The sequence below is a fragment of the Suillus fuscotomentosus genome (genome assembly GCF_016647785.1).
Source record: "Suillus fuscotomentosus strain FC203 chromosome Unknown F5891scaffold_103, whole genome shotgun sequence".
Taxonomy (NCBI): domain Eukaryota; kingdom Fungi; phylum Basidiomycota; class Agaricomycetes; order Boletales; family Suillaceae; genus Suillus; species Suillus fuscotomentosus.
In genome coordinates this window covers 28242-41880 of record NW_024539615.1, presented here as the reverse complement: position 1 = coordinate 41880, position 13639 = coordinate 28242, and the positions used below count along the sequence as shown (strand labels likewise).

The 13639-nt window shown below is 47.0% G+C and overlaps 7 protein-coding genes across 7 annotated transcripts; all 7 read right to left on the bottom strand.

Annotated features, from left to right (window-relative positions):
• Positions 1 to 910: 910 nt before the first annotated feature.
• On the bottom strand, positions 911 to 3969 carry F5891DRAFT_1153381 (uncharacterized protein). The gene is made up of 3 exons (XM_041365186.1): positions 3717 to 3969; positions 1683 to 3667; positions 911 to 1619 (listed from the first exon to the last, which is right to left on the bottom strand). Coding segments are annotated over exons 1-3 (2307 nt in total). The 5' UTR covers positions 3719 to 3969; the 3' UTR covers positions 911 to 1299.
• Positions 3970 to 6437, bottom strand: F5891DRAFT_1067077 (uncharacterized protein). Its single transcript, XM_041363143.1, has 5 exons — positions 5780 to 6437; positions 5563 to 5733; positions 4922 to 5514; positions 4659 to 4861; positions 3970 to 4612 (listed from the first exon to the last, which is right to left on the bottom strand). Exons 1-5 carry the CDS (start codon positions 6334 to 6336, stop codon positions 4127 to 4129), a joined length of 2010 nt encoding a protein of 669 aa, XP_041218838.1. The 5' UTR covers positions 6337 to 6437; the 3' UTR covers positions 3970 to 4126.
• Positions 6438 to 6473: 36 nt separating this feature from the next.
• On the bottom strand, positions 6474 to 7160 carry F5891DRAFT_1067075 (uncharacterized protein). The gene has a single exon (XM_041363142.1). The coding sequence runs from the start codon at positions 7093 to 7095 to the stop codon at positions 6553 to 6555; it is 543 nt and encodes a 180-aa protein (XP_041218837.1). The 5' UTR covers positions 7096 to 7160; the 3' UTR covers positions 6474 to 6552.
• A 154-nt stretch (positions 7161 to 7314) lies between these two features.
• On the bottom strand, positions 7315 to 8209 carry F5891DRAFT_1067073 (uncharacterized protein). The gene is made up of 4 exons (XM_041363141.1): positions 8087 to 8209; positions 7770 to 8031; positions 7514 to 7639; positions 7315 to 7430 (listed from the first exon to the last, which is right to left on the bottom strand). Exons 1-3 carry the CDS (start codon positions 8114 to 8116, stop codon positions 7635 to 7637), a joined length of 297 nt encoding a protein of 98 aa, XP_041218836.1. The 5' UTR covers positions 8117 to 8209; the 3' UTR covers positions 7315 to 7430; positions 7514 to 7634.
• A 514-nt stretch (positions 8210 to 8723) lies between these two features.
• On the bottom strand, positions 8724 to 9764 carry F5891DRAFT_1067071 (uncharacterized protein; the record flags this gene model as incomplete). Its single annotated transcript, XM_041363140.1, has 4 exons — positions 9510 to 9764; positions 9419 to 9448; positions 9344 to 9360; positions 8724 to 9279 (listed from the first exon to the last, which is right to left on the bottom strand). Exons 1-4 carry the CDS (start codon positions 9702 to 9704, stop codon positions 8724 to 8726), a joined length of 798 nt encoding a protein of 265 aa, XP_041218835.1. The 5' UTR covers positions 9705 to 9764.
• Positions 9765 to 10187: 423 nt separating this feature from the next.
• F5891DRAFT_963221 (uncharacterized protein) lies at positions 10188 to 10638 on the bottom strand (the record flags this gene model as incomplete). The annotated part of the gene is made up of 3 exons (XM_041375976.1): positions 10188 to 10251; positions 10306 to 10344; positions 10394 to 10638. Coding segments are annotated over 3 exons (348 nt in total), but the record flags the coding sequence as incomplete, so codon positions are not given.
• A 418-nt stretch (positions 10639 to 11056) lies between these two features.
• F5891DRAFT_1067070 (uncharacterized protein) lies at positions 11057 to 12450 on the bottom strand (the record flags this gene model as incomplete). The annotated part of the gene is made up of 6 exons (XM_041363139.1): positions 11057 to 11175; positions 11233 to 11432; positions 11483 to 12034; positions 12089 to 12105; positions 12164 to 12193; positions 12255 to 12450. Coding segments are annotated over 5 exons (985 nt in total), but the record flags the coding sequence as incomplete, so codon positions are not given.
• Between the last annotated feature and the right edge of the window lie 1189 nt (positions 12451 to 13639).

Below are 13639 nucleotides of genomic sequence, written 5' to 3'. Positions count from 1 at the left end.
TCGCTACTGCCACCAATGCAAGTTTTTTTTTTTCTGGACTTTGACTTTGAGCAGGACCCCGTCGTCCTGGATTGTTAGTCAAGTCACCTGCCTTCGTTCTTGCCACCACAGCCTGAATGAGATGGATAAGCTCAGGCCAGAACTCATCGCTACGGGAGCCACAACCTGGGTATATGTTCTTTCTAGAACATCCTGCACTGTACGCGACACCCAACGCGTTGATTCGGAGGCTATCGTGTATCAATGCGCACGCAAATCACGTAGCTGGAAATACATTGGTGAAGCACGTGTGGGGGAGGAAGAATGACTTGATGGACTGCAAGTATCCAGGAAGCTAACACCCGTGGGTCGGCGGAATCATAAACCAACATAAGTTGGGAACTGTTGATGGACGAAATGATGTGGCAGTTTTAAGTGCGGACTGCTCGTCTCTGAGCGAAACTCTCCAAATTGTCTCGGCGAAGTGGTTGTGTGACTCCGTGCGAGCCAACCGGAGTCGGAGACTCGCTGCCAGTGAGCGGCGACACCAAACATGAAGAATAAGATGGCGATAAACAAGGCCAATCAGAGATACTTGATTACTTCGTCTTGATTTCAAGAAAAAAAAGCAATAAATATTGAGACCCGTAGGTCTACCACTCCGGGAAAGCGTGTCATCCTTGTGCAGGGGCCATGCTAATCTTCTCTGTATCGTTCCAATTTTTCGTATGTCACCCCGAGGGGGACAACAGTAGGTAGAGGCATAAAGTAGACCTCAGCACAATTTTGTTTTGTTTTGAATGACGGGTTTTGCGCCATAACAGGAAATTGAGAAACTGGCTTCAAATTAGGATTCACCCGTATGAAATTATTAATGCTACCTGATGCTAATGGAGTTTCGTATGACTGCTTAAGATAAACCCTTGGAGATGAGTCAATCATTCATTCAAGGCATGGTAAAAGGGGAAAAGATCATTGAGTCAAGATGGAGTCGAAGAACATGCATTGATGGTAAAATCATATGATAGCAGTCATTCGCCAACACAAAACGGGGTAAAAAGACTAGTCTGCATTCAATTCAATGGACACAAAACATGTCAGGCATAAGTGAGGCGAGGGCTGGTGCCAACGCTGTGACGATATTAATATTGAAGCATATAAAAGCTATACACCGAAACACAAATTTACTAGCAAAATTATGTGTCAATTTCAAACTGAAAGACAGCAAGAATACACAAACGAAAGCAAAGCCATGACAACATGAGGAGCGAGGCTAGCTAACTCCTTCGGTACTCAAGATGAAGCACTTCAAACTATGGATCAGCTTTGTTGCGACTGTTTCCGAGCCTTGACCGGGAGAGTTGACGATTGATGGACTGCGACTCCCGAGAGGTCTGGAGACAGGTGAAGCGGGCCCGGAGGAAGCGTCTGTGGCACAGAAGGAAATTCATCAAAGATTTCCTTCTCAAGGATACTGGGAGCAGGAGAAGATGATGAGTCCCGTGAGACCATCCAGTGCGATGGACGAGAGCCGGGTAATTCATTAGCATGGCGACCTGGAGGGCTTTTAGTTGGGGATGAGCTCGGAGGCTGGGATAATATAAACGACCTCTTCGGCGAGTTATATATCGAGCCTTGGTCTTGAGGAACAGCATACAATAATTTAGTCCATGCGAAGCTTTTCTTCTGAGCAGCTTACACACCTGTCTCCACTACGCTGACGTTCGACTTGGTTCTGTTACGGTTGAACAATTTGTCCGCAAACTTTCCCACACCGCCTTTCTTCGGAGATACACTTGGCCATGTAATACCAAAGCCTGACCCATCTCCATAATCAGATGGTGTTGCGACCGGGGCGGAGTCTTCAGAGGATGTTGAAATACTATCTCGAGGGTACGCCCCAGGCATATAGTTCGACGAACGACGACTAGTCAACCGCCTGATGCTCGAGAGATACCTCCTATGCGAAGGAGACCGTTGTGACGCAGATGTAGAAGCCAGACTCCTCCCGTCACCCTCATCCTCCTCAGGGATGTCCCCATCCATGTTAGGTTCTCGGATGGATGGAATAGATACAGAACGCTCTGAAAGGGAGGCAGTCTCCGCAGATGGAGCTTTAACGTGTTCCGCAGATGCAGTTGTAATGTGTTCCGTAGATGGGGCTTTGACGTGTTCTGTGAGTGTCGAGGAGGATACGGATCGGAAGTCGGTTGCGAAAGTGTCGAAGGTTGGGGTTTTGGGAAGCGCGGCCTCTACCAGTTCTGAGCCATCCCCCTCAGTTAGTTTCATCTCAAGCAATGCTGCTTCTTCTAGCAGGACGGCGAGTTCTCCATAGGCCGGACTCGAAAGTGGCTCGGCAGCAATAGTGATCCCCATCCGCCGCACACGCGCAACTTGTGGTGTTATAGGCGTGGAAAGGGATGAAGTCGGTGCTGTGGTAGCGGCAACTTTTGTGACCTTGTGATGCACTACAGCCGTGAAAGAGCGCTTGACTTCAGGCTTGGTGGTCTCTATCTCTAAATCAGGCGATGGGAGGCTGGGTTGTACTTGGATCTTTGGATGAGGCACGATGATAGAGATGGCCCCACTTTCCTCGGTAGGAGGAGACACTAGTAATGTTGTAGCCACGCCATCATGCTTCCTGTCATTGACATCATCGAATCCCAAGGTAATGGTAGATGTCAGGGGATGAGCCAATACTGAGTCATCTTCCGTAACCGCATTGGGGGCGACGAGCGAATGCGAAATAGTTGAAGACGAGTCGGGAAGGACAGCTTCCGAAGGCTGAGCGACGATCACAGATGCATCTAACGACAGTGGGCGATGATATGGTGATTGAGGCTTCTCGTCTGAAGGGGGATCAGGCTCGATAGCGGAAGTCACCTCCACGACGGTTACGACTTCTGGCGAGGACTGAGATGACGTTACGACATCCAATGCTATCACAGGCTCTGGATTAGAGTCAGCCTGCAAGCCAAGCTCTAGTACCGCTGGTTCCTGCTCTGCCTGTGATAGTGTATCCATATCTTGGGGAAGTGCATCATCTGATGAGTTGACAGGTTCAAGGGCCTGGGACGGGGCTATAATTCCAACGGGGTCTCTTATTTCCGTCGAAGGGGAAGTGGGCAGAGAAGGTGAAAGAAATTCTAGATCTTCATCTGCATGCTGAGACGTCTCCCCGAGGCTGACGACACGTTGAGTAGGACCAAAATCAACTGCTAGGGAGTTGCGACGAGCAAAAGGAGAAGCTGGCGACGGTGTGAGTGGAAGCGGTGGAACAGGCACCCCCGTTTTGAATCTCGGAGGAGTGCCTTTCAAGAGTGTACCCCCGGTAGAGACACAACGTTTCCTTGGCAAGGGTGAGTCGTCCGCTGGGGGTAGAGGTGAGCCAGAGCGACTCGATGGCGAGCCGCCTGGTTTCCCCACTCGATTCCCATACAACTCTCCACGCTTCTTTGCTGGTGCGTTTTCTGCCAACTGAGGCGTACCCATTGCGAAGCTGCCTCGTGGGACAGGGACGCCTCCCTTCTCCTCAAATTTAGCGATTTTGTCGCGCAAACATCCGGTTCCACTACTCGGGAGGTTCTTTGAAGCGAATTGCTGTTGACTTGGGGAGACATTCCTCTGCTGCAGGGCAGCAATACGTTCCTTTAGATTGACTGGAGGAGGGTACGCGCGCGAGGTCGCCCTAGTCTCATGGTTAGCATACAGAGACATACCAGAAGTTGTCCACGTACATTGACCGGGTAAACTATATTGAGATTTGAAACGACTCGGAGGTGTGGATAATTGGTGATGCGGCGGGTTGCAGCGTTGTGACCGCGAAATCAAATGAACGAAGAACCCAAGAACAATTGGCGCCAGTTGGAATGTCGCAAATCTCCAAATGCCAATGGGATTGCCACTAAAACAAAGTTCAAGCGACTGAGAAAGGTTCAACGACTGGCTAGCAACGGTTGTGCATGAGACCAAGATTAAGTGAGTGTGAGTAACCATCTGATGCACCAAGATGTTCTAACTCCCTCATCTCCAAATATACCTACTGGTTGACTTTGTCTACTTCGAGCTTATTCGGCCCCGACTCGTAACCTTGCTAGATAGTTCTACTTCTCCAGTTCTCTGATGCCATTGTAATAGTACTATGTCATCAGCTACTGTCTTCGGCACTGTCGACCCCAATCGCCTTGGAAAGCCAAAATGATCTGCGTTTGCTCGTCATACTTCGCATTTTATCACCAGAGGCTCCGTTATCTAGACCCATATTATAGTGCACTTCTTCCTCATCTACTGAGTCATCTTCGTCGGCGGTGAATTCGGGTTGCTCTTCTGACTGACTAGCTTCATTCCTCTGTACGGTGCGCCGCCTCTCGATATGGTATTTACCAAGTTCGTCGTTATCTTGACGGGAACCACTGGGTTCTTGCGGTAGCGACTCATCGTCGGATTCGAGCACCATATCCACGCTACGCTCCCGGGTCCGTGTACTGCTGCTTGCAATCATTGTCGATTTGTCCTGATCAGCAGTTTCGGGGACGTCGGCAACAACTATACGGGGCTTGGGAGAGGCCCCGAGCAGCTTATGGAGCAACCGCTGGTCGTAAACTTCTTGAATCAATAATCGATTGTTCAAAGTCTGTTGTGATGTTGAACATCTGTTGACAGTATAAAGAGAGCTATACCTCTTGGGTGATGCCAAGTATACTGGACAAAATGCTCATGTCTTCTGGTTCCCTGTGTCCACGTAAAGAGTAAGTCCGCCCTTCCTTACGTGCACCTAAGATCCCAGCCCGCAAGAAGGCCATTGATGTCATGATTCCGTGGGCTCCTGCAAGAGTCTGCCGAACTTTTGCAATTCCGTAAGAGCCTTTGGAAATATCATTCGCTGGTGGTAAAGGGAGCAATGGTGAACCATGTGTGAAAATTTTTGAAAGATTTAGCTCACAAGGATCGGTAGGGTCCTCGATGGACAAGTGGTTCCTCTTTGCGAAATCGTACCATCCTCGCTGTCTCTTGCTAAAATATGAGCCACCGTTACGCACGGATATTCCTACTTCCTCATAATTGAAATAGCAACCATAGAGTTCAAAGAACTCCATAACCAAAACTCCAAGATTCTTCTCTGCATCTATCTCCCCTCTACGAATCTTGGGATGCATCTGGAGGAAGCTGACTGCCATGCAAACAATACTGTAGCTGCCCAGACCACCGGTATACACTTCGTTCATCGCCCGCTGATTTAGAAATGCTTTTGCGATGATGACGAGACTCCGGAGCGCAAACCCACATCCGCGCATGCCGTTCAGAAAGCCGTTCACGATATCGCCCGCGACAACGCCATTACCCTGATTTATGCTGATATCCACGTTTAACCTGCCATAAACCGTGACGAATTTGATGATGGGCACTTTGGCTTTGGCAATGATGGTGACTTTGGAAGCGATCCGCGCGCGTTTGATGACATTAGCGAGGGTCCGTAGGACATTCACTTTATCGCTGTACGCCATCGACTCTGATTTGATCATGAGATCTATGTCCCTGAGCAGTTGTTAGCCTTGACTCTAACACGATACATATAACGTTTACCCATTCGGGAGGTATAATTTGGTTTCATAGCTTCCAAAGGGTAGTATCTGGGCATCTGGGAATGCATTCGTGATCGCATTCGAAACAAGAATGATTACCAGTCCTCGTATTTCCTCTTCGACTTCAGTTGGTGACATGTAACGAACGAATGCCTCAACCTCGCGATGCAACCTGTGGCAAATCAGCTCACAACGTCAAGGAAAGTTACAAAACGTACATCTCCGGAACATTGTGACAGCTGTCCCAGTCGACTTTGGCAATCCAAGGAGCCTTTCTTGAAGTAGGGGCAAAGTCCTGTCTGCGCTTTCTGTGGTCCCTCAAATCTTCATCATCAAAGACCATTTCGTACGTTCGTTTTGTTCCCCGACCACCTCCATCTCGCGAGCCATCCCCGTGTGTTTCTCGTTTCCCTTTGTCCCATTCTCGTTCCCGCGCTTTCTCTTTTATTATTTCCACATTATTGCGATGGGAGTCCTGTGTTTTGGGTGCTTCTGCTTCATTATCACTGACCGCAAACGGTATGAATTCGTCGCCAAACGGTCTACTTGAGTCATCGGGCAGTTCGCCTAGCTCAAGTTCAGAATCCTTTTCTTTGCCTTTGCCATTGGTTCTTGCGCGTTTTGAACGTGGCTCCCTTGGTGTCCTATCATAGTCGTGTTCAACAGCCATTTCTTTTGCGTGCCCCCTCTCATCCTCCTGTTCTTTTGTTCGTTTCCGTCGATGACTCCGAGGCGCCCGAGATTTTTGCCGTGACTGAGGAACCGTGTCTGACATCGTGGGTTGTCCAGCACGCCGCTGTCAGAATAAAGAGCGTTTGTTTGAATCAGAAGCCGTTGCCAAACAAACACCGTGATTGTCCCTTCCAGAATTCTAGAATAAACAAGTGCATGTATTGTTCACAACCATCACCATAACATAGCATATATACCATTTGTATAAGTAATAATATCAAGGGTAAAAAATCCAATGAAGCAAGATCAACTAATTGTATCAAGTGAACTTCACCCTCTTCAAATGGGTCATTGCGTGCACTGTGTCCTCCTTTCCAGGACCACCATCCTCCAAGTGGGTATCACCGCTTTCTGCGAAATAATAAACCCCGGTGCTAATTTCTTGCACATCCCTCCCGTGCCCAGTCCAACCACACTGTATTGATGTCACACTCTTTGATTTTACCTCCTCTGATACACCCTTCGCGGACCTCACGTGAACCAGTGACTCGGCTCCCGCTGGGAATTCATTAAAATTCAGGTCCAAGTGAACCATTCTGATAATGTTGAGGAACGCCTCCGCGATTTGAAGAAGCTCCTGATTTCTGGAGCTGGCTATCCATCTTTCATGAGCGCGCACGTCATCCCATCCACTGATGAGGTAGATCTCAGCAGGCTCTGCTGAATTTGTGAAGAAGGTTAACGGATAACCTGAAGAGGATGATTGCCAGGAAGAAACCTTGGAGAAGAGATCTATTACATGCGGGTCGGAGAGTGTATTAGGGGGAATCAATGAGAGGGATGCGAATTCTGTGACTGGCATAATGAACTGTCTCGATGTCGTTGGACCACAATTGAACCTGGTGGGCGCTGAAGTAATGAATCAAAACTATTTGGTACCGTTGGCTCCTGTGCATCTAAATACGCTGGACGCGTCAGCGCCACTAGTATTACGTTGGCCTGGATGAGCTTGCGTCATTCAAGGATCCTGCCGACTCTGGCTGTCTCGACATCGTCGGAAATGACTGAGAGTGCTCTCGATCGAACATCATGTATATATTGAAAACAATGAAAGTGGTAAAAATAGTCCAAGGTTAAGTGGGGATCTGGGTAGGAGGGTACCCACTGAGAACGGTGGAGAACGCCTTTGCCAAAATACTAGATAGAAATGGTATTATTAGGGACAATCAGACACGTAACAGCAGGAGCATACTTGTGAACAGTGAACAGTAGACACGCACCATTAAGCCAGCTACAAAACAATACATTAGAATCGCTTGGGAGCCCCGACCTGACCTACAAGTTGCTCGACGCAGGCGCACAGCCCTCAACTTGGTAAGTGGGAATGAGAATCCCATCTCCTTAAGCTTTACAGTAATCAGTGACGTTCACGAAACTGAAAGTCTGCCACTCATCAAGCAGGGCATTGTAGATGGGCAGAGTGTCAATCACGGCAATAGTGCCAATATGGGTGCTTGGATTGAAAGATTCACGCACCATACGTGAGCTGTGCATTGTACCCAGTGATATCAGTGCCCATTATCGCTGCAGCTTCGGGATCCCGCTCGATGAAGACAGTTGTGCGGTCGATAGGTGTGTGTGTGAGGAACAAAAACCACCGAGTACCCTTTGAGTACAGATCCTCTGCCTGATGCAATAATGACCATAGCATGATAAACGTTCCAGGTACAATCGTCACCACCTGGGAAAATAGACTGTCCATGAGAGTCTCATGAAATTCAATTTGAGTTGTGTTTGTCTGGATGCAAATGATCAGCAATAAAGACTTTCATCACAGGCATGATAAGAATGACCCGCTCAGCTGAGAGATCTGGCGTGCACATTTGTATTTAAACACCTGGGATGATAAGATGAAGGAACTTGTGTAGGAGGGCCGAGACTGATCAAGATCGTGCCGGTCACCATATGGACTGAATACAAGACTGATCGTGGCTCACGATTACCGATGTCAATACGCTTCAATTGCAAGAAGCATCATCCATAAGACTTCGACTACATAGAGCATCTTCAAGATGTCAAATTTTCAGCAGGTATAACATAAAAACCAAGGCCCAATCGATGGGACGAAATACAGTATAAGATTAACTTGAAAGTCACGGGGACATTATATAGATTCCTCGTGCCAGAATTTCCTTGTTTCGATGTGAAAACATTCAGAGACACTGGTGAAAAGTCTGAAGTGTTCGCTCACATTAAACTACTCGGGGTATCACTTGCGCGATATCGGCATAGAGGTGTTCCCTTTTTATCTTCTCTTGAAGAAGGCGGGCCAGATGTGTGTCCTCGTTACGACCTGCAGCGCGAATAATTTGCTTATCTTGATCTGTCATCTCAGTGCGTAGATACAATTGATTATCCTTATCTGCCCGAATATGCATGTTGATAACCCTATGCAAGGTAAGGGGAGACTAGAATTGAAAAGATGAGAACCTACTCTAGACATAACATAGCACTCATGGGTTTCCTGGTTTCTGCGCCCGTGACAGCAGAGACAAGTAAGAAAGGCTCTCGAGCCTTGGCGATGTCAAGGACAACACGTGGGAAGTGCAGCTCAACGGTCGCCGCATTCCCAAAGTGTTCTGTGCAAGTAGCATCAATGAAATCCACGAGTCCGACAGGATCTTTGGCAAAACCCTCTGCGTCGTGCCTTGCCCGAGCCTCACGCCATTTGTCTACCCGCTCCGGCGTAAGTTCATATGGTGCCATTGCATTGACCTGCACCATCCCTTGAAGCTTCTCCCCAACCGATTTGCTGCCCAAATACAATCCAACAAAGTCTAGGACATCACTCGGCTCGATGGCAATATCAACGCGCACCCCGAACGGCACGTCAAATCCGATCCGGGGATTGTCAATCAGGCCACAGTCGATGGCGGCGCCAATTTTGAGGAAATTCATGAGTAACGGATTCAAAATAAACATTCGTATGAATTTGAGGGCTCCCGAGGAGCGTCCGACTTCGTGGCATCTCGGTTTGTGGGTGGACCTATCCTAGCGTGAGTCACAAATCCAAGGCTGGAGTGAGTGTTGATCATAGGCAGCATCCTCACCAGTGTTTCTTTTGACACTGAACCGTGACGTGTCAGCACTTCAAATGTTTGCATCGTTCCAGTCGCAAATCCTACCTCTTTTGAGCAATACCAAACGCTCTTACACTAAAAGTTATTTGCAACACTGAGGAACGTCTATAACATCATGTGAATATTTGACTGTCACCTTTGCACATTTCAAAGGTTTCTCCAATGACATTTGACACTGCGTACATCGTATGCGAAGCATTTTCCGGTTGGCTTTGAGGAATTCGCTGGAAACCGCTAGAGCACGGAACTGTTTGTCCCTCTCGGGATGAGTCGCATGCTGAATGACAACGACTGTTGGAGTTGCAAAAGAGTTGTTTGGGTCAGTACTCATGTTCTGGCAAAGGAAATAAGAGACGAGTTTGGTGGCGAGGTGAGTCACCGTGAGTGCCAGCAGTGGAGTTTACAAGGGATACATAATTAAAATGATCCGAAGAAGGCATCACGTACTTGGCGACGTACTAATATCTGCTACAGTACTTATTCAACTATTTACATGATCTAAATGTATGGCGCAGGCCGTTCAAGTTGTTCACATATTCTGTCTATGTTCAAGTAAGTATTTGCAGCAAGTTCACACCATCTAGACGAGTTTGGTCTTATTTGATGAAGGCTCTCATTCAAAGATTCGACCATCATGCGGACGCACGACTTCAAAATCTAGCCCAAATCTTCGCTCCAGTTGACCACGAACTTGGGTTATTCACAGGTTCCGCTAACCCCTGACTGTATTGACGTTGTTTAGAATCATTGGCCGGAATCGCACACCCTACAGCTGAACCGGACATTGTATAAAAGTGGTAACGGGGCTTCAGGTTTAGGTGGCGGTCTGCGTGGCAGGATAACCACTAAGGGCAGTGGAGATCCCCTTTGCCAAAATACTAGATATAATAGTATCATCAGGAACAATCAAACATTCAACATCAGGAGCATACTTGTGAACAGTGAACAGTGGGTGCAGACCGTTAAGCCAGCTACAAAACAACAACATTAGAATTGCCCAGGACTTTCGAATTGACCTACAAGTGGTTCGACACGGGTGCACAACCCTCAACCTGGTAAGTGGTAGTGGGAGTGCCATTTTCGTAAGCTTCGCAGTAACCAGTGACAGTGTCAAGGTCTGGGTGCTTGGATTTGAAGGTTCTTACGGATTGCGTGAGTTGCGCATTGTACTCAGCAACGTCAGTGCCCATTTTCGCTGCAGTGTCAGGACCCCACTCGGTGAAGAGGGTTGTGTGATCGATAGGTGTATGAGTGAGGAACAACAACCATCAAGCACCCTTTGAGTACAGATCCTCAACCTGATGCAACAAGGTCAAATACGTCAGGTACAATCTTCACCACCTGGGAAAACAGACTTTCCATCATAAAATTCAATTTGAATGATGTTCGTCTGGATGCAAATGGATCAGGGATAAAGACTCCCAATACAGGTATGATAAGAATGACTCACCCAGCCGAGAGATATCGCCTGCATATTTATATTTAAACACACGAAGTATTTGGAATCCTGCAGAACACCTGGCAATGCAAGATCTTCCAGCGATTGTATTGTCAATTTACGGGCGTCAGTAAAGATGATAAGATGAAAGAACACGTATACGAAGGCCAAGACTGATCAAGATCATGCTGGTAGCCATATGGACTGAATCTTCGACTACATGGAGCTGCAAGCATCTTCAATACGTCAAATTTTCGGCAGATACAACATAAGAACAAAGGCCCCATTGATAGGATGAAGCACGGTACAAGACTGACTTGAAAGTCACGAGGAAGAGGATACAGATCGCTCGTGCCAAGATTTCCTTGTTTTGATGCGAAGATTCAGGAAGACTGGCAAGTAGCCTAGAATGTTTGCTCACATTATGTAAACTACGCAGCGCGTCGTTGCACGATATTGGCATACAGGTGTTCTCTTTGCATCTTCTTTTTAACAAGGCGGGCCAGATATGTGTCCTCATTGCGACCTGCAGCGCGAATAATTTGCTTATCTTGATCTGTCATCTCAGTGCGTAAATGCAGCTGATTATCTTTATCTGCACGGATATGCATGTTGATAGTCCTACGCAACGTAAGGGGCATTAATTGAGAAAATAAGAACAGAGAACTTACTCTAGCCATGTCATAGCACTCATAGGTTTCCTGATTTCAGCGCCCGTGATAGCAGAGACACCTAATAAATGTTCTCGTGGCTTTGCCATGTCAAGGATACCAGGTAGGATGTGCAACTCAGCGGTTGTTGCATTCCCAAAGTCGTTTGTGCAGTTAGCATCGATGAAATCTACGAGTCCAACAGGATCTTGGGCAAAACCCTCTGCGTCATGCCTTGCCCGAGCCTCACGCCATTTGTCTACCCGCTCAGACGTAAGTTCCCATGACATCATGGCATTGACCTGCACCATTCCTTGAAGCTTATCCCCAGGAGATTTGCTGCCGAGATACAATGCAATGAAGTCTAGGACATTACTTGGCTCAATGGCAACATCAACGCGCACCCCGAACGGCACATCGAATCCGATCCGGGGATTGTTAAGCAGGCCACAGTCGATGACGGCACCAATTTTGAGGAACCCCATCAGTATCGGATTCAGAATGAACATTCGTATGAATTTGAAGGTTCCCGAGGAGCGTTCGACTTCGTGGCACCTCGGTTTGTGGGTGGGCCTATTATAGGGTGTTAAGGCTGGAGTAAATGTCAATCATAGGCGGCATTCTCACCAGTGTTTCCTTTGACACTGGACCGTGACATGTCAGTGCTTCAAATAGTTGTGTCGTTCCAGTCGCAAATCCTACCTCTTTTGAGCAATACCAAACGCTCTTACACTATAAGATATTTGCGACGGTTGAGAACGCCTGTAACATCATTTGAATATTTGATCGTTACCTTTGCACATTTCAAAGGTTTCTCCAATGACATTTGACACTGCGTACATTGTACGCGAAACATTTTCTGGTTCGCTTTGAGGAATTCGCTAGAAACCGCTGTAGCACGAAACAGATTGTCCCTCTCGGGATGAGTCACATGATGAACGACGACTCCTCTTGGAGTTGCAAAAGAGTTGTTTGGGTCAGTACTCATGATGTTCTGGTGAACATCAGTAAACCGGTGAGTTCTTGCTGGGGATTATGCTGATTATGGTGCTTTTACATGGTCATATATTGCTTTATATCACTTTATATTACAATGTGACGAAAACCTTTCCTATATATTACGATATATAACGATATATGACGATATCTTCTTCTCACAGGTTCTCTGATGGCCAAGGCGGTAGGAGATGAGTTTGGTAGCGAGTTGAGCGCCAACCAGTGGCAACAGTGGACTTTGCGAGGGATACATAATTCAAATGGAGTCTGCGACATGATCCGAAGAAGGTATCACATACTTGGCAAGAGAGAAAGAGAATTTTCTATATTTATGCCGCAGCTATGGCACACTGGCGCCAGGCGTACGAGTTAAGGACAATAGGCATGGTACGAACCATAGCCAATAGTCTTTTGTGCAAAGGTGTTGGTTTTTTCCAGCTTGCGCGTCCGGATGGCGTCCATGCTGATTTAAAAAAAAAACCCCTCCACACAGTGCAGAGCGACACCCAGGTGAAGTATTCAAATTAATCAAGCAAAAAGAGGAAGTAGAATTTTATTACGCACGTGACTACACGAAGACTAGGAAATTAGTCGCAGGTGAGTCATACTATCGTTGGGCCAGAGTTGCAAAATTGTATAGAGTTGCAAAACGCTTCATAGCTCACGCAACAACACATCTTAAGTCCTCTATTCTTGGATCTAAGACCTTCCAACACAGATTCATAGCATTGTATTTTTTTTATAAAAAAATAAGTATGAGGAACATGTATGGCTTCAAATCTATCACTCGAAGTCACCTGTTTCGCATAGAATAGTTAGGGGAAGACGAAGTTTCTAACCAAAAAATTTCATTTTTTTTCACATACACTTTATACCTACCCTTACCTTCTGAGCATTTTTCCGATGAGAATAGAGCAGAGTTGTGGTTGTTATTGACGATGCAATCACTGGTGTCAAAGAATGCTCAAGCGTGACAGGTTGGGGCGGAGAATCAATTCTGATTGCGGACTCTCTCGCGCTGCAATCATCCTAATGCCAATGTTGCTTCTATGCGCTGCAATGCGACGTGTTCAGGAACTGAATGTAACATGTGAGGACAGAACTGGGTGGGATAGTTATCGTTTCGCTAAAGACTAGGATAAACAGGTAGTGACATTGGAATGGTACGAGAATCGATATAAG

Coding starts and splice junctions, on each gene's coding strand:
- F5891DRAFT_1153381 (XM_041365186.1), bottom strand. Junction 1,620..1,682: donor CGTCAGCGTAGTGGAGACAG/GTGTGTAAGCTG, acceptor CTGTTCCTCAAG/ACCAAGGCTCGATATATAAC.
- F5891DRAFT_1067075 (XM_041363142.1), bottom strand. CDS start 7,095: ATGCCAGTCACAGAATTCGCATCCCTCTCATTGATTCCCCCTAATACA.
- F5891DRAFT_1067073 (XM_041363141.1), bottom strand. CDS start 8,116: ATGTGCACGCCAGATCTCTCAGCTGAGCGG. Junction 8,032..8,086: donor CAGATCTCTCAGCTGAGCGG/GTCATTCTTATC, acceptor ATTTGCATCCAG/ACAAACACAACTCAAATTGA.
- F5891DRAFT_1067077 (XM_041363143.1), bottom strand. CDS start 6,336: ATGTCAGACACGGTTCCTCAGTCACGGCAAAAATCTCGGGCGCCTCGG. Junction 5,734..5,779: donor TGTCACAATGTTCCGGAGAT/GTACGTTTTGTA, acceptor GATTTGCCACAG/GTTGCATCGCGAGGTTGAGG. Junction 4,613..4,658: donor TACTTGGCATCACCCAAGAG/GTATAGCTCTCT, acceptor ACATCACAACAG/ACTTTGAACAATCGATTATT.